The sequence below is a fragment of the Pithys albifrons genome, chromosome 5 (genome assembly GCF_047495875.1).
Source record: "Pithys albifrons albifrons isolate INPA30051 chromosome 5, PitAlb_v1, whole genome shotgun sequence".
Taxonomy (NCBI): domain Eukaryota; kingdom Metazoa; phylum Chordata; class Aves; order Passeriformes; family Thamnophilidae; genus Pithys; species Pithys albifrons.
Genome location: NC_092462.1, coordinates 33242729 through 33261968, shown reverse-complemented (window position 1 = coordinate 33261968; position 19240 = coordinate 33242729). Strand labels below are relative to the sequence as shown.

Sequence of the window (19240 nt, the reverse complement as noted above, 5' to 3'; positions counted from 1 at the left end):
ATAACAAGCAAAATAAACCACCCACTTGCATGGGAGATGAGAATAAACTGTACTCTAACTGTGCTGTAAGACATGTAAGTATTGGTTAGGAGAGGGACTACTGCTGAGTTCTTGATGATGAGATTATTAACTTAGTTACTACCAATAATCAGCCAAGCGCAAATGGCTGAGAATGCGGTGTTGGAAAATACTGACAAGAGACAGATCAGAATATTGCATGAGGAGGATGTGATGACATGATAACCACAGTGACAAAAGAAGGATAAATTTCCGATGGAGATCATGCTTCATTTCAAGCAGTAGTTTTGGACATCTATGCAAAAAACCCAAACCAAACCAAACAAACAAAAAAAAAAAACCCCAAAAAAACCCAAAACAAACCCCAAACCCAACCAGCCAAACCAAAACCAAAGGATGCAGACTGCCTACAGAAGTTTCCACTCCACCTGTCCTGCTGAAGTTTGGCTTTTTCTAACAGGACAAACAAGAACATATGGCCTCTGTAATGTATAGGTACAAGAAAAGAGAAAGGAAGAGAGCTATTTAGCTGAAAGAATGTTTAATGCAAAAATCTCATACACATTTAAACAAGCATATGGAGGCTCATTACCTTTTGACTAGCAGGGCAATGGATCAGTCTCACAGTTATTAAAGGCAGTAAGAAAGGCTCTCTCGTCTTAGGAGCAAAATATGTATCAAGGTTGCATGAGGGTTCTCTGGACCATCAGAACAAACCTTCCAATTCTACACTGATATTGAAGACAAGGCCTCAGCGTGGAAGATTGCTTTTTAACCCTGTGTAATTTCCTGTATTTTATTCAGACTCTGACCAAAGATACTAAGGAAAAGCCATCCTGGGCCACACGGACTACCTTCTGTTAGAAGGTAACAGTTCAGATCATCTTACTTGTTGCACAAAACATAATAGAAACTAGTTAAAAACCCCTCATATTTCTCTAGGTTTGAAAAAAGTGTCAAAACACATTGAACACATTGAACACACCACCTAGGCAATTTATCTCTGCCACAGCTACTGTCCCTGGGGCAAGTGACAATTTTTTTCTGGAGCTGTATCAAAAGATAACAACTGCATGTCAAAATAGTTTGGCAGTGATTGAGAAAGCATTTAAAATGTCACTACTCTAGCGTAAGTTTCACTAAAAAAAATTGTCAGATGTCACCCCTCAAATGCCTTTAAATCATGCTGTACTATCTTCTTTTCCAGTGCAGACATCCTAACTTAAAAAGTAGATGCTACAGTGGTATAGAATGGGGTTTTTTTCTCTATACACACACACACACACACACATAATATTTATACATACATAACATTTTCATATGCACACACAAAGGATTTCATTGCCAGCAAGGGCAACAGTGCTGTAAAGAAAATGATCCTCCTTTCAGAGGTTAAATTACCTAGGACAAAACTACACCTTTAAAGATCCACCAAATAAAGAAATAAAATCCAAACATTTCCAAACTGAAAAACAAGACTGAGCATGTCAAGTCATGAGATAGTGCTACTAAATAAAAGGCTGAGGGAGACAAGTCTATGCTTAAGGACAAGCCAGTGCTTCTACTTAACAAAAACTTCAGTTTTGACACAGAGAGCTGACTCGTTTCTCCACAGGAATGCAGCCTGTATGTAGGTGTATAGATTGTCACTGTATAAATTTAATCCCAGGAAAATCAAATTTAAATAGTTTAAGATTTCACAGTTGATGATAGCAAGTAGTTGAATACATTTAACTCCTTCACAAATACTCACTACATATAACCAAGAAAGAGCTTTAAAGATTTTCATATTCTAGTAAAAAACTATAAATATTTTCAAAGGAAAATGGAAAGTAATAGATATCACCTTACCTCAGTAACAAACCTACTTTCACTCCCAGGCTTCTCTCAAAGTATGCCATTTTCAGACACAAGACTATAAAGCTTACTCAAAGGACAATCTAGGGGTAGGTGACCAAATTGTACCAATCATCTCAGACGGCTGCTGTCTCCCAAAGGTGTCCATTTCAAGAATTATTTTTTCTTCAATAGAGCTATGTTATTTAACATATGTTAGAGAGGGTATTGCTGCCACAAAAGCTTTGTTCACAGAGCTGTTTTTCATGTTTCATCACATATCAATATATCAAAATTAATAATTGCAATTGAAACATTACTTGCATTCTGCAGAGTTGATTTGGTTTCAACTATGCTACAATCCATATGAGACAGCCTGGAACTTTACTACATTTCCAACTAGCCTAGCAATTAAAGGGCTTTTGTCTTTGTTGCTATTTTAAAACAAAACCTGTTCCTCGCCTTAGGTGGACCAAGTATTTGAGTCGCAGATTTATAGATGCAAAACGTATGCTTCTCCAGACACCAAGGTTAATCTATTCAAGCAGTACCCTCAATACTTCAGCTTTTAAAAATTTTTGCTGACTCTAACGTGCAATACACTGCATAAAGGAGGAGCCTCTGCCTCAGTTAGTTTCAGTAAAAAAACAGTCATAAAAAGGAGCAGAGATAATTGAATAAATTTCCTCAAAGAAAACAAAACAACAACCCCCCAAAAAACAAACTAACAAACAAACAAAAAAAGCCCAAACACTTCCTCAGATTTCAGTGGTCTGTCTGATTTTGGTGAATGCAACACCAAACTCCAGCAACTGCTATTAAATTGTCCGCATCTTGCTGCACCTACACTGTAAGTACATCATATTTCATATATTACCATAACTATCACACCTGTTTTCATAAGAAGTCACACCAAGACCTTTATTTCTATTGAATCAGTTGCTGTGTGAAGTGTTCTTTATTACCCAACCCACAAGGAATTAAGTGTATTTAAGTGAATTCGGTGTATTGGATGTGTATTGGAAGCAGAGTGTTGAGGATGTCTCTCCATAATATGTTCTAAAAATATTAATTACAGAAGGGAGGAATAAACAGGAAGATAAGGGATACTGCCTAATTCAATACTATAGCAAACATATGAAAAAAACCTGACAAGTGTGCAAACAGTTCAAATACCTCACAAATTGCTAGAGGAATTATTTCCCAATCAATGCACCCTTTAGCATTAGTGAAGAACAAACTTGCAGGTAAGATACATAAAAATATATGTTTGTTCTACTAATGTCAAAACCAATGGTAGTCTTTAGATTGTTAAAATGTACTGAAAAAGTATTAGATTGTTAAAATGTACTGAAAAAGTATTAGCCACAGATTCACAGAGAGGAGTTCCACTCACACCACACAAATCTAACAGTCTACGTAATTTCCTTCCTTACAGTGTAGAGATTACAGTCATAAAAAGATAGTGTTTACAAGTCCTATATTTTCAGTGATTTTCAACTTTCTTATGAATGTGGATAATTTCTAGAGTTGTGTTAGAAAGATTTAAATCTAGACAGCATTTTGTTGCTTCTCTTTGCAATGAACTAATTTTAGATTTGGAAACACCACCTGCCAGCCATTTTAAAACTAAATAGGATACAGCTGTTAATGGCTTTAACAGCGCTATTTTAACCCAGTCTTCTGTATACCACTGAAAATAATAACTTCTGGGGATAGAAAATAAAATCTACATATTTGACACTGAATTAACATCAGCTTTTATTACTGGGGATGCTATTTGGTGATTTTTATTACTTGAAATACTTCTCATTCGGAAAAACTCAAATGGATCACTTTCCATACTTCTCCCTACATAAATGTTAAAACATGTATTCCTTGTTTTTACACCATTCAGAATATAAAATCAATGCAATTTTACCTTTAAAACTGTTTACATTCTATACATATCAAAACCCATACCTTTTTGGCACCTCAGATGTTTCTGCTGGGGACACATAACATATCAGTCATTCTCATTCAGCAGCACACGTCCCAAAGTTTTCAAAAATTATCAGCAACACAACTGTATATTAAGAAAAACTCCACACCAGTGGTTTGCCCACATCACTTGGCAATGTCCCTTTAATATTAATACACAGAGAAGTAAAATTTTTTCATAAATTTGTTCAAGTATGTGGAACATGTAAAATGCATAAGAATCAATATGGACTTCATTAATGTTATATTTATTTATTTTCCAGCTTCGTACAAACTGGATGTAGAAGCATAAACATAGTACATTTCTACCATTTTCAACAAAAATATAACCAATATGTACAATTATTGTATTAAAAATACAAAAGGATACAGACTCCACCAATGTCTTTCTAAAAGACATACAGGTACAAGTAGTATCAAAAGTATGAGGAAATCACCAGTTAATTGTACATTCTGCACTTGACATCACAGAGCGAACTGAGATTAGCAGTCCTATGGTCTACAATTACTTAATGCTTATATAACATTTGTGCAACTTGTGATAGAGCTATGATTTTGTATTTCCATATGCACATGAGGTCCATAGCCTTGAGAATAAAACTGGCAAATAATGCATATTACATGTAAAATTACAAATGCATAATTGACAATATGATATATAAGCAAATGGACAAAAGCTATGATTACAGGAGAGAGAATTAAATAAAGCACTGACATTTGTTTGATACAGTGAAAAAACACTGCAATTTGATCTTTAAAAGTTGAAGCTATTTACGTTTATCTACTGATCAATATGATCAGCTGAGTTCAATGGAAAAAAAAAATCCAAGACCAGCAGTTCCTCACATTTGAGTACTACTCGGATTGGCAGCCTTCACTTCTCCGGAGTCTGTGCAAAAACAACACAAAAATAGAGGGGAGGGTCATTTCAGTCATTCTAGGGTTAATAGCAGCTGTGAGCAGGTGGTTGCTACACATTGGCCTTCTCTACACATGCAGTGTTCCACGAAGCCATTAACAGTTGTGACTATTTTTGCATTGCAAAGGCTGGCAAATCTAATCAGGTTATTTTTTTATTTTTTTACTTAAAGGCTTGTTTATCCCCTAACGTCAAAGTCAATAGATGGAGGTTATTAGATCAGTGTTAACAGCTGACATGAGCTGTGACATCCCAGCTTGGCTTCACTGCAATGTTATCCAGTTAATTTTTATTTTAATATAACTACTATATAGTAAAAAAAAAAGTATATAACTTAAAGGTGGGGTTGCCATCTGTCTTATTAGAAAGGGACACTTTTTTAGTGTGCCATCCTGTATTCCACAAGGCACAGGCATGAGACACACAGTGTCCTCTTCCATCACTGACCAGTTGTGAGCACTGTGTTTCTGCATTTACACCAGACCCAGATAAGGATGCCATTAACATTTACAAACTTGTGAAGATTTAATGGTGGGGCACATTAAGAGTGAAGCTAGATGGTCAAGGAGAGGCTGCATCCTGTAACCTCTGCCTTCCCTTCTGCCTTACTCAGCCACATGATAGCAATATTCTTTCCAGGAGCTCAGGCTGGCAACCCTACTTACAGGTGTGAAATAATACTGTAATTACTATGCAGATGCGGTATTTGATCTTCCAAATGCAAACATACAAAATTGTAACAAAGGCATTGTAAACAAGCAAATAAGCACTGCCTCCTTGAAGGATCTCAAAGCATTTTTCTCTTTGTAGGTTAAAGGCCAAATGTAATTTGACAACTAACTTATCTCATTATCCCAATGAGACTAAGTGCTAGGACTGTGATTAAAATTTAAAAGGAAGATTTAAAAAAACCCTTCCAGGCATTGGGAAGTGCAGCCAGAGTTAATCATCCTGATGTGATGATCTTGGAATTTGGAATGATACTGTGTGATGTGGCAGACAGCGACAGTGGTAGCTTGGAGATTGCTGCACTGTGCATTTCAAGCAACACAGTTTGAAAAGTGCCAGGGCGATTTCTTCACAGTATTTCACATGCAAGGGGAGAGGGGACAGAAGGGGGAGGGGTGGAGGAAGAAGCCCCATGCTGCTTTAAGGCAGGGAAGGAGGCAAACAGGTCCACCATCCTTTGATCATAGTTCCAAGGCTCCTATTCTAGGGACGTCTTCTTGTGCTCTCCTTTAACGTGGCTCACTCTGGATCCAGAAAAGCCCAAGTCTTAGACAGCAGAGACTTGTTCATCTTCTGCAAACACAACAGGATAAGGGAAAATAGAATTTAGTTCATACAGAACAAGATTGCTAAAAAAAGCAACAACCTGTGCGTACTGTGCTCATGTGTCTTCCATTTCACTGCATTAGGTATATACTTTAAAACAATCTAAATTTCAGTACACTTCAGGTCTCATAGGAAGTATTCCTTTGTAATTTTGTTCTTGAAGAAAATAAGACAATTGCTATAACTGAGCTAGGTGCGGTTCCTCAGCCCAAGGAACGACAGCTACTCCTAAATATCCAATAGCTTCAGAAAGGCATCTTAGATTTTAGCCTGAATATATCTGCAATTTAGTCATCATTGGTAGAAACAAATTTTTCTGTCATAGTAACTCTCAAAGTTTGAGGCAATTCAATTAAGACAGACTTCATGTTCAACTGACGAGTTCATCCTGCACATAAACCTTTAAATTTTGAGCACCTAGGTCTAGAGCTGCAATCCAGCTACACTTACACGCCATAGAAAAACATTATGGTTGACCTAAAGCACCAAGATGCAGACACACTTGGGCCAGCGAGGTAGCAAGACAAAAGTAGGCTCATTATGTGAAACAGTTGAAGTGGAAAGCCCAGTGTTCACAACACAAGAGTTTCAGGTAGAATGTGAGTGACAGTGACTATCCAAATAAACTTGACCAACAATCCTCAGTGGGGTGGATGGGTAGGTATTCTAAAGACCAGGCTAGTTTTCTGATCATTACATACATGGTTAGTGTGAAAAGTTAGGGCTGTATGTGGTGAACACAGGCACCTCCAGAGACTGGCTGTCCTAGACTCACACAGACCTACATTCCCAATTTTAAATCATATTTAGGATGAACTGAATTCTTCCCCTTACAAAAAGTTAACAAATAACAAGTTTTTAAAGTGAAATAGAGTTCAAATTACAGCAAAAATTTCTATGGCAGAACACATTTGTGCAATTTGCTTTATGTCTGTGAAAGCATTGACCAATTTTGCATGCAGCACACTCAAAATCTAACAATTAGAAATTTACCATCTTCCTCTGTGGAAAACCCTTGAGATGGATAGTGAGCAAGACGTGGATCTGACTCATTTGGTTTATGCCACTGAGGTTTGTTCACAGGCCTGCTGCTTGAATGGCTGTGTGACTGCTGCTGTGGAGTTGATGTCCCATGAGCCTCACATGTCCGTGCCACCATTCTAGACCTCTGAAGTGCTATGTTGTAATCTGGAGGCTTTCTAGTTGGATGGGAGCCACCTTCTGCAAACTCAGCAATCGGTATTCCTACATAACCAGGAGGAGTTGGAGGTGGTTCCCGGTATCGACCCTCTTTTCGTGCTGCAGGGAAAACAACAGATGATTGTAAGTGATAGGAAGAGAAATACCGGTCAAAAAAAAGTAGACAGTTAAAAGCTGAATAAACACTAACCAACTCAACAGTCCAGGCAGAAAAAACTCTGAAGGACAAAAAGTTAACTATCGTATGCTAGAGAATGAGCTTGTGAAAAAATAAATCAATCAAGAAAGTATAGAATATACAACATAAACAGGATGCAGCTATTCTTCCAGAAGTGAAGCATTAGTCTAACCAAATTCACCAAATTGCATGGAAAATTCATTCAAACTTCACAATGAAAGCTTTTCCATAAATTGTACAGAATAAAATACACTGTGATCAAAGTAACATGGAAGACATGAGAGTCCACCAAAGCAGCAAACTTCAGGAATTTTGGCATCTCCCCAAATGCTTGACTGAAGCTGGGCTTTGTACGCAAGAGTTCATCTCTTGCTTTTGGGATAGGTAGGGGAAAAAAGACAAGCAGTAGATAAGTTATTTCTTTGTACAAATCTCGCAACTTAATAGACAGAAGGTACAGTTCCAAGAGATAAGGAAGAGAAGTGGGCTTCATCTTCATACTTGTGGTATGCACTACTGCCCACTTCCTTTATGGTTGTATTCTCTGCAAAACTGAAAGTATGCCCATAAGAACAATGATTGAATATCATTTGATTCAAGACGATTTTATATAGCAGGTGGAAAGACTACCACCTAACTTGTGGATCTCACTGAGGCATAACTGTTTATCTGAACAGGGCTTAACTCTGAGCATACTGAGAAGCTCTCCCTTGCAGAGGACTTTGAGGAAGAAAATAGCAGTTAAGAATTCTAAGTAGCTGCAGGAACACACAGCAGATAGGCATGACTGTGTTGTAGTTTGGGATTATTATGTAAATTCTCTCCCCTGCCACTTAACTGCCCAGGCCAGCGGTTAACAAAAGAAGCAGTTAACTGTTGATCGCTTGGGTGGGGGCAGGTTTGTCTCTTTTGGTTTTTTGTTTTGTTTTTTTTGGATATTCTTTCCACTCTTGGCTCGGCGGAACGCGGGAGCGCGGGCTCCAAGGAGGCAGGCTGCCCTGCTGGTTACTGCTGGGTTTTTCCTGGCTGTCTCGCTGCTGCCTACTCCGGACTACTTTTTGTGCCGTGCTGCTGCTGCTGCCTGCCTTGGATTTGCTTCTGGTTGCTCGTACCTTTCTGCTTCTTGGACGGGGAACACAGGGGGAAGAGACTGAGTCCATCTGAAAGCTCACTGCTTGTCTGTCTCGCTGGAGAGGGACTGAAACTCACTCTGCAGCCAGCCGGGCTGTGACATGGACACTTAAGTATAACTTTTTCTCCTGGAGGAAAACCTGCTGGGTTTTGTTGTTGTTTTGTTTTTTTTTCTTTCTCTTGTGGTGTTGGGGAAGTGGGTTGCACTAGTCTGTTTACATAAATATATATATAGCAGTTATCCTTCTTGTATTAAAATTCCTTTTCTTAAATTTGATAAAGAGTGGTGTGATTATCGTGGAGGAGGCCCCTCCCCTGTTTGTGGGTAAAACATTTTGGTTTTTTCCCCTCAAACCGAGACAGACTGTTTCAGAGTAATGTAGTTAGAAAAGTTATCTAGGCCTTTGATACTGAATGCTTGTTGTGGATCTGGCCCTTTAACATATGACCACTTAACGGACAAACCTTAAAAAAAAGGCAGGAAAAAACCACTAACAGACCATTTACTCTCCACAGCTTGTCATACATTGTATATTCTTGCACAAGTGGTGATGACGACACCACCACCCTGCATTAGGCACAGCAAGATTTGACTGAAAGGGCAGTACAAGCTTAAAATGGACCAGTGCTATTTGGATACATGTTTTTATAGACTAAAAATAAATCCCTGGTATTACAACAAAATCAAATAGTTTCCAGTAGTTTCTTGGATAAACTGTTTTAACTGAGCAAAGTAGCATGAAGAGGTTTCTGAAGAGGAGAAGAAATTCTGTTGAAATATCCTGTTGAAATACTACAAGAGATCAATGTCTATTTAGGGCAAAAGAACTATGTAAAACAGGGAGTTCTGTTGGATAGTAAATATACAGAGTTACATTTGGAGAGTAATTAGTTAATAGTATTGAAGTGCACGGAAGTGTGTTGGTTTGAATTTTCAGGTCTCTTTCATGTTCTTTCATGTCTCTAAAAATGTAGTTGCAAGTACTGCCTTGAGAAGTTAAGTTTGGAAGAATGCTTCTTACACATTCTGGAGAAAACCAAGGGTATCAAAGAGAAAAATTAGAGTGACATGAATGTGAACCTGGAGTCCTGAACTGAACAGGTTCCTCCTCTTCATTGTCCTTGGATTCAGATCTGCACCCAAGCTTTGAGGCAATAGGCCACTGCTAAGCAATATACTTGTGTGGGAAATGGAAAAACATTTCATCACAGTGGTTTCAGTATGACCTCAATCTGACAGACTTTCAGCTCTGCCAGCAAAAAATGGCTTTTAGACAGCTTTTCATATTAACCTGACAAAAGGTAAAGTGAAGGGGAATGAAAGGAAGAAAAGAAGCAAAAATGCAGAGGTTTTGGATGGCCCAAGGATTGGGATGCATAGAAGGAACAGTACAAGAAAAAGACACCCTCATACTAATTTATATGTGATCCTTCTGATACTGAATGCATATAAATTTATTTCAGCTCTAAAGTCTTAGAAACTTCTTCAGTTTCAGCAGTCCAAAGAAACATTTCAGTTGGTATTTAAGCAAAAAGAGATCCCATTTTCACAAGTAAGGAATATTCACTATTATCAGACAAGTCATAGAGGTATAAAGTAAAGCACTTCTATAAAAATCAGGCCACATTTACTAAGACTTCTAAATATAGCATGTGGAGCCTTACTGTGATGAGAAATTCACATTTCAGAACAGACATCTAAATACATCAACCTTTCCAAACACTGTCCAGAATTTGAGCTAGTTTTTTGATGTATGGCAGGCTCTCTTGAAACACAAAGGCATTGCCAGAACTGAGAATCAACAAAAAATGGTATTTTTCCTAGCAATAAATGCACAGTTAGAGAGAAAAACTGGAGAGAGACTGCAAAATGTTCAGTTTTGCTTAAAAAAAATTAAAAACCAAAACAAAACAAAACCAGACAAAAGAAATGCAGTTTTATATATGAACTAAAATACTTCACAGTAAACAAAACTTAACTTACCAACAAGCCCCTTTGTACTACTTGATACTGCTGTATGAGTGGGCACAGGAGCCGCTTTAGTTTCCTCTGCTGGTACAGATGTTATGCTACTGGTTTCAGCTTCAATCGAAACATCCTTCCCACCTCTCCGCTTTATGGTACCAGTATCACCTTCCGAGTCCTCTCCCCAGTATCCTGTTGAGGATGCCCAGCTTGCTCGGGACTGTGCTTGATCAAGGGCGTCCCTACCTTGACTTTGTCTGCCATACTTTGTGCCATGGTCGGAGAACATCAGCTGGTCCATATGACTGCCTGAGGCCCACAGTCCTGCCCCATCACCTGAACTATCAAAATGAGCATGTCCAAAAGGCAGAGTCTCCCAGCTTCTCTGGTGCTGTATTGTTTGTATGTTATCATGAGAACCACTCGAACAAGAAGTCCAGCTACCACGGCCACTGTCAGCTGCATCAAGCGAAGCTCTGTCCCCCTGATCCTGTGACAGTTCTTCTGTACTAGGAGAAGAAAGCACAGTTGCTCCAGCATACAGGCCTCTGGTCTCTGAGAGCGGTGCATAGGAGCTAGATGCACATGGATGGGGGGGGAAAAATAAAATCCAGTGTTGGAATTGGAAAACATGTACAAGACACACAAAGAATTCAACAATCAAGAGAAAAACAAATATACTGGGGGGTTGGACTAGATGACGTTTATGACATTTAAAAGGTCCCTTTCCACCAAAACCATTCTATGATTATATGATTGAAAGTTTTGATGCACCTTTTAGTATGTTTGCATTAATGGCTAATTCAATTTTGAGAATGGGACACTTTCAAGCTCATCCTCAATAAAACAAAACCAACAAAAATACACAACTAGACAGATAACCTAATGAAACTTTACACTTGAGAATCATTTCAAAAGATAAAATCTTAACTTTGCAGCAGCCCTTTAGGACAGGCAAACAATATTGACAGAGAAAGGGGAACAGACCGATAGATAGAGTTATCCTACTGCTTTTCCAGCCATGCAAAGCAAAGGTTCAAAAGCTAGAGTTTTAGAAGTGAACTGATATTCAGATTTAGATTTCATGTTTTCAGAATTTTTTCTTCTGCTTAGGAAACTCTCAAAGCTAACTTTTCAACATTTCCTGCAAATGGAAATGTATTTTAACCTTGTATTTTAACCTTTGGAAACACAAGCTACTTCCTGGAGTAAGTATGTTCTCTGTAGAGTTTCAGCAGTTAAGTGAGCCTGACACTATCATTTACACAGCAGCAGAGAAAACCAGCAGAGCCTCACTTTTGCTTAGCAGATATCCAGGCTCCTGTGACTTATTCTTCCAGGGTAGCTTGCTATGCAGATTGGAACTCTGGTCTTCCAAATATTTAGGACATCTGATTAGAGTCTACATAGCCTGAGATTCCCAAAGCTGAAGTACATCAGTTTTGGAACAGGTCTGCCATTCACAGACAATCCACCATTAAAACCCATGAAACCATGCAGAGGACTGAAGCATTCAAATAACAGCTCAAAAAAAATAAAAAGAAAAAAAAGAAAAAAGACTAATAAATAGGAGCCAGAGTTCCAATTATTTTCACACCAAGGCTCACTGCTAGAGATTTAGAGAACTCCTCACAGCACTAGCTTCCTCAGCATTACAGAAGTTAATTACTTAGAAAATTACCTAGAAAACCAGCAGTGTAATGTGAATTTTAGCTTCCAATCACTGTAGACTAGAAGAGATATTTGGGGTAAAATATTTCGGAATTAGACAAATATGCACTTTTCTAGGAAACAGACTGGAAAATTGGTAGCTATTTCTGTTCTCAGTTTGATAACTGAATAATTGCATGAATAATATCTCATCTAATTCAGTTAATTCCCCATGTAGAAAATAGACAAGGATACTAGTCTGCCACAAAGAGGATAATCTACAGTACCACTGAAATGCTCAGATGATAAGGTTTACTGAGGTAAAGTCTTACTGCTGTAGACTTCATCACACACTCAGGGGTGCAAAACCTTTTCTTGTCAGAAATAGAACATTATCACAACATGCAGAATTGAATTGTGTTTTTTAAGACCACAGGAATAAAAATACTTGGGAGATATGGAAAAATTTACATGGAAAAATATACATGCCACATACACACTATATGAAAATATAATATAAGTAAACACAAATAAAATTCCCACCCTAAGCTGTATTGATCTGGTTCAATCATGATTCTTCTATCAATCCTTCCCACACCAAGATTTGTCTCCACGATGCTGACAGAATGCCTCTGTCTCCTTTCATCATGCAGGGCGACTGGCATAGAGTCAAAAGAGGAATTGCTGACAATACTAGATCTAGAAGAAATTTCACTGTGACCAGAATCTGAAAAGTTATCTACCGTGCTGCTAGGAGCCAAAGTATAGCCTGCAAAGGGAACAAACATCATGTTAATAGGACTCTCCAAGACTTCTGCTCAGTTATCATCAGGCAGCTGGCAGTACTGCTACCACAGTAGAGCAAAGCTACCATTACATTTACAGCACTGCAAAAGATAAAGATACATAGCAAAACTGTGTAACACTGTATATTTGGTCTCTTAATCAGAGGTTTAAGATTGTGGGAATGGCACTACTCATTTTCAAACCAACTGCTCACCTTCCTTCTTCTCTGCCCTGCTCCCTCAAATTCTTTTCCAATTCATCATCATACTTGTACCTTCACGTCATGAAATCTTACTTCTTAACAAACTGCCTGTGCATAAACACTGTCTCCAAGACTAGAATGAAAGAGATGCTCTGGAGGAGTTTACTGCTTACAGTAATCCAAAAGACGCTCTCATACAATTTTTCTGTTTTGCAAAGCTACACTTCACAGATGGTCAGCAGATACAACGTGAAGCCCAGATGCCTGGCCTGATTGTTTATTACGTATCTTGGCTGAGAGGAGACCAGGTTTTTAAGCTTTCTTAGTGATACTTGAAAAACGAATTAATTTCAAATAGCATATATTACCAGAATTACAATGATACTTGGAGGCAGCATTGTCACACACAGAGTGAGATAAAATCTGCCAACCATGTCAAAGAAGCAAATTCAGCAAATCCAGCTTTTGCTTTAATAATAAGCAAAGTTGTGCTAAACGTTCTTGCCAGCTAAGTTAAAGATCATTAAACAACATACATCCACAAGTAACTGCAGTTTTTCTTTTTTGCTTTCAGTCTACAGGTAAATATCTAAATCACTTCAACTGATTTATCCAAATTCACTGCTGAGAACATGGAATTAGTTGCCATTTTTGTTTGAAAGAACATACCATTAGCTTCATGTCACCATCAAACCAAAGTGGGGGTTTTTTAATCATGTCTATCATTTGCTTTTTGCAAAAATAAAGTGCTTTTCCCAGTATGAGTCAAGTAGAGAATTCCAAGTCCCTTTTCAACAAACGCATAGGCCTGACCATATTTATATAAATTGTTTGCTAACATAGTATTGGGAGAAATAATGATGACAGCTTACAAGGACTGGGGATGATACAGTCTCTACATAATATCTTCCTCCATTCAACCTTGGTAAATAATACTTCAACAGAAGTCACTTCAATCTCCATGTATGCTTTATCATAACCTTATATTATGCAACTGATGAACTGAATTTTTATGATATTCTGAAAAGAGAGTAATTTTGCCTGCAATACATCTAGGCTATCATACTTTCAAAGCAGAGTTTTTTTTGTTTAAACTACAGCACAATGCCTCCACCCTCTGTTTTGTCAATTCATAATCAGAACAACTACCATGAAAAAAAAATCAAACAGGCTTATTAAAAAAACGCCTTTAAAGTTCTAAATTCCTTTTAAAAAGAACTCTATGAAATAATCACTCAAAAATATCTTGGTCAAGGAAGCTCCAATGTGTAATACCATTTGTCAAATAGTCATACATATGGTTTGAATAATTAGGCTGCTAGTAAAACACTACATAGTAGTGATTTGAATCCCAGATATCTTAAGCCTTTCTGTCATATATAGGTCACATCCCATCCAGATGCATGACACAGCAAATAATTCCTCTAATAGACCAGTGAGGTCAATGCTGTACAAAGAGTTTAGGTTTTCAACCTGCACAACACTCCACTGGCAGGAAACACTGATGACAGAAATATTTTCTGTCAAAAGAAGCTGCAGTCAGAGCGACCTATTGCATCAAATCCTGTATCATATCAGGCTATCTTTCCCAGATTTTGATAACCACAGGGCTTTCAAGTACCTTTGAAATCAGGTTCACATTGTCCTTTTATGTAGCCTACTCTGCACTACATTTCCTGCTGACCATATGTGACAAAAATAGGAGCAGCATTAGTTTATCAAGTGTCCAAATTCTTTCTCAGAAGCTTCCAAAGTCCATGAGCTTTAGGAAACAGGATGAGAAATATCAAACATCTAATACCTTTCCTTGGAGAGCTCTGTGGTGAAGTAGGAGGTGAAGACAGCTGAGAAGATGCACTAGAGACTGTGTCTTCAGATTGTTTCTTGTGACGATCCAAACTTCCTTCTTCCGATAATGAAAGAATTTTCTTTAAAGCTTGTGGGGAGTTAATGCCTTTAAGTAAGAATTAATGTAGGTGTAAAGTCTAGTATAAATACATCTTTATGCTTCACAATGCATTTATAAGACAGACAACATACAGGAAAAAGCTACATTTTCTGACACCAGCTTAAATGAAGCAAAATGTTTAAATCTATTCCTGTTTAAAATATAGCAGTTTATTTCTGCATATTAGTGAGGGTGGTCTTTCATTCTGCGTGCTTAAAATAGATACTTTGCCACAGAAAACACAATGAAGTTTCATGTTGCAGATACTGCCTATACAATACATAATTTTAGGATATGCATTAGGAATGGTTACTGAGAAGCTTGAACTGAAATTATGTTGAATACAGACATACACCAATCTCACTGGTTGGTGAAGATTTATATAGTAAGAATTGAAACTGTTCTCCTGTTTCTTTTCTATTCAGAGTAGCCTAGAAGGTCAAAGAAAGGTGGAAAGAAAATTCATAAGATTAGGCTTACAAAACAAGGTCATCCTGCAGCTGCCTTTCTCCTTTTCGTTTTTGAGAACTATCTCTGCACCAGCTTATTTTGGGAAACTAAAGAGTAAAAACATCCTGAAGATGATGTATGATGTAAAGATCTAGAGCATCAAGAATTGCTTTTCACAGGCCACATTTATCCATCTTTCTCTTCCTCTCCCCTCAAAAATCCACCCTGGGACAGTTTTGTAAGACAGAGACTGTCTGACACTTCTGCCAATGCTTGTGGTAGAGGTTATTTTCAAGCATTCACACACTTCGCCTTTGATCTGTTGGATTACAATCCTGCTATCAATAATTTACAGCTGCTTCATCAGCATAACCTAGTCAGTTTTCAGAAACTTTTGCCACCATGAGCAAAAAAGCAGTCTATGGAGCTTCAAAGTCCTTTTAAGATTAAAATTAATGGTAAAGTCAACAAGATCTACATGAATAATGAATTGTCTCTTGCTCATTTTGCTGCTTCTAATGGTTTGTTGCAGCCTAAGCGCTGTGTGAGGAAAACACATAAAGAGTGAAATCAGAATTAAACTTGTGAAATTACCATCATGCAATGGGAAGGACCAGATATGCTACACATACTTATTAGGATAATCACCACACTTAAAGTGATTTAAGAGTTCTTTAATAATGCATATGTGCTATGTATATGTTCTGGGACACAGATTAGGAAATCAGGGTAGAAGACAGTTCTGTAGTCTGGTACACTTCTGAGCAACATGTAGACGACAACAACTGAATAACAGCTATAAAAAAGCAGAAGTGAGCAGAAGCCAAAGGGACAATTACCAACATGAAACTCCAGATCTACATTTCTAACAGAACCACCAACCTGAGCAGGTCTGAACTTCACATTAAAAGCTCAACTTTTGAAAAGACATCAAAACTTCTGAGGCATCTCAGATGGGTCACTCAAGAACTTCATGTCCCTAATTCCTTCGGAAAAATTGAGCCAAGATCCCAGGGCAGACAGTCAGAATCATTTATTCTTTCCAGCTGCTAGTAACAAGTAAATAGTTATACTGACTAAATTGACAGGATGCCTTCCCCAGACTTCTTTCTTTTCTTTTTTAGAGAATAGAATTATGGATAGACACTGCATGAAATGGCATAACCTGCATATCATACTACCAGAAAAAAAGGTCTTAATCTTAATTGATGAAAAATGTCTCCCTGACATAAGCAAACACACTTTAGAGTATTCAACCAAACACCTCCTTGTTCCACTTACCAAATGGTGGGAGGTCTTTGACTGGCACTTTCTTGCGAGAGGGATAAAGAGATACAGCAGGGACCTGCAATGCTTGGTTTACTTTATGTTGCTGCTGCTGCTGCTGCACTTTCTGCTGGATGCCTGCCCGGGGAGCCACCGGTGATGTTTCAGATTTTCCAGATCGTTTGTCTCCTGTGTTCTTCGGCACTTTGTAAGAACGGGGAGAAAACACTGAATAACTACTAGCTAAAAACTTGGTGACTGTTTTAGTCTGAGTAGTGCAAAGTCCTCTGATTAATAATTAAATGGTGCTCAAATACTTGTACAATTAAAGACTACAACTGATTCAGAATGGATATATAATTACTATTTTTTTGCTACCCTGAATGAGGGGAAGGGCTTAACATACAGCATTCCCGCAAATTAAAATGACACTGATATACCCACAATAAGGTTCCTTTCTGCTGCCCCCAGATACAGCCCTCTAGGCATCTCTGAAACACCTGGATATAAGGAAAACCCTATTCCCACAGAATAACCATATGTCTATTCACACCAATAACCTGAATACTTCAGAACCATAGAAAAACTTGTGACTCATCCATATCCTTTGTACAGACAAATCTAAAAAGCCCTTGTACACTTCAGCATGACATCATCTTAAAGCCTTATCACCTGTATAAATACTATGTCTCTATCCTGTTAAGATTATTTCCTTAAGATTCAAAAACATACAGTACTTGAAAGTGACTAGACACATCATTTTCCACCTCATTGTCTAGTTACTGTTCCCCAGTTGCTTTCTTGGACTAGAAACAGAGATATATTTAACAGTTTCCTTGAAATCCATAACAAATGACAATGCTCACATGTGTTGGTGGCTGGCTCACACTGCAGTGACAGCGTCTGGAGGCTCTCTTCATCCATTTCCAGATCCAAGTTTGAGAGATACTGTTTTACTTTCCGTGCCATCTGAGCATCTTCATACAGCTTTTTAGCATTAAGAAAGGAGCTGCGACGGACTCGCTTTTTATGACCCCCTGTTTGTGCAACATCTAGCACAGCTGCATTGCTACTGCCCTGGCTGAGAGAGCTGGGGGCAGGAGGAAGAGAAAAGAGAGGAAAGGTATGACTTAGTCCAACATGGTAGCAGCACCCAATAAACATGAAACGTGCAAAAGATTGCATGAATGTCAGTCTACAGTCAAAGCTCACATGCCTCATTCCAGAAAGTCAAACAGCTGTAACAGATAGAAAAATGAGGGCCAGGAAATAATTTTACTTGGTTACAGGCACTATTTTAATTACACAAAAATTTTAACCTATTGTGCTCCAACTAAGCAACATCACTTCACGCATCTAGAAAAGCATTCAAAGCAGCTCTCTCACATAAGCCAACTACTGAGAGGATTGGAGCATTAGGGAAAAGCTCATGCACTAAGGCACTGCTGACAGAAGACTGTAGTTGAGGTTCAAATTCAAATATGTATTTAAAAGGCATTTTAAAAGCCCTCTACGTTTTAAATCAGATTGCATAAAATATGTAAAGTTTGGCTTTACAGAATAAAACTTCTTGTAACTTGCGAAGTTCAAGACAGCTTTTTGTTAAATAAAATGATCAGATAGTTCATGATGAAATAAATGTCATGCACATTTCAATGTATGTATGTCTACATAAAAGCTATGCATTGGCCTTTAATTGTTAAGGTAAAAATGATGGCCATAATATGAAAATAAGTTAGTCTAGCAGATACTGTTTTAACTTTTGTATTTTATTGCTTAATAGGCAAAATGAAGTTAACAGCTATTTTCAGCTGTTGCAAACTTATCATTTTATAATTTCTTTTTGACTGAAAGTCACTTCCTTCAGGAATTTAAATTGGAGGTGGGGGAGAACATCCCACTTCTATCTATAATCACTTAAAAATAATTTACAACTTTTGTGTTATAATCCCAAAAGTAAAGAACTCCTAGATGTAAATGTATTGTCAGTAAAAAGGGTTAACAAACAGACAAAAATGTCAAAACGCCAGAAAAATTAAAGATAGCAAGTAGGAGACAATGCAAATGGTAAAGGAAGAATGAAATGTCTGTGTGTGTTGTCTCCAACCACTTACCCCAAACTCCTCCATTTCTTCTTCCTGCAATTGAGAGCCAGGAAGAGTAAAGCACGGGTTTAAGAAGAGACAGAGAAAGATCATAAGCTCAGAAAGAAAAAGACAAGCAGCTCTGGAAGCCCACAAATATTAAAAAGAGCCTTGACTTGGGCACACAATCAGATATTACAAACTCTTTAGCTCAAATTAAGAAAAAGAGTATGCAATAAGCTGGTTTAAGATGAAGCCAAAGCACATTCACTCCCTATTAGCCAACACTAC

General features: G+C 37.9%; 1 protein-coding gene across 5 annotated transcripts in view; it reads right to left on the bottom strand.

The window, feature by feature from the left end:
* Positions 1 to 3960: 3960 nt before the first annotated feature.
* RAPGEF2 (Rap guanine nucleotide exchange factor 2) overlaps positions 3961 to 19240 on the bottom strand; it is a 184635-nt gene continuing 169355 nt past the window's right edge. For 4 of the 5 annotated variants that reach the window (XM_071556172.1, XM_071556173.1, XM_071556176.1 and 1 more), the window contains 8 exons: positions 18980 to 19003; positions 17732 to 17955; positions 16881 to 17069; positions 15003 to 15155; positions 12757 to 12982; positions 10582 to 11138; positions 7082 to 7387; positions 3961 to 6055 (listed from right to left, as the gene is read on the bottom strand). In XM_071556172.1, coding sequence (XP_071412273.1) covers positions 6030 to 6055; positions 7082 to 7387; positions 10582 to 11138; positions 12757 to 12982; positions 15003 to 15155; positions 16881 to 17069; positions 17732 to 17955; positions 18980 to 19003 — 1705 coding nt within the window. In that variant the 3' untranslated portion in view covers positions 3961 to 6029. The remainder of the gene's footprint in view (positions 6056 to 7081; positions 7388 to 10581; positions 11139 to 12756; positions 12983 to 15002; positions 15156 to 16880; positions 17070 to 17731; positions 17956 to 18979; positions 19004 to 19240) is intronic. The other variant, XM_071556174.1, reaches the window with a different exon arrangement.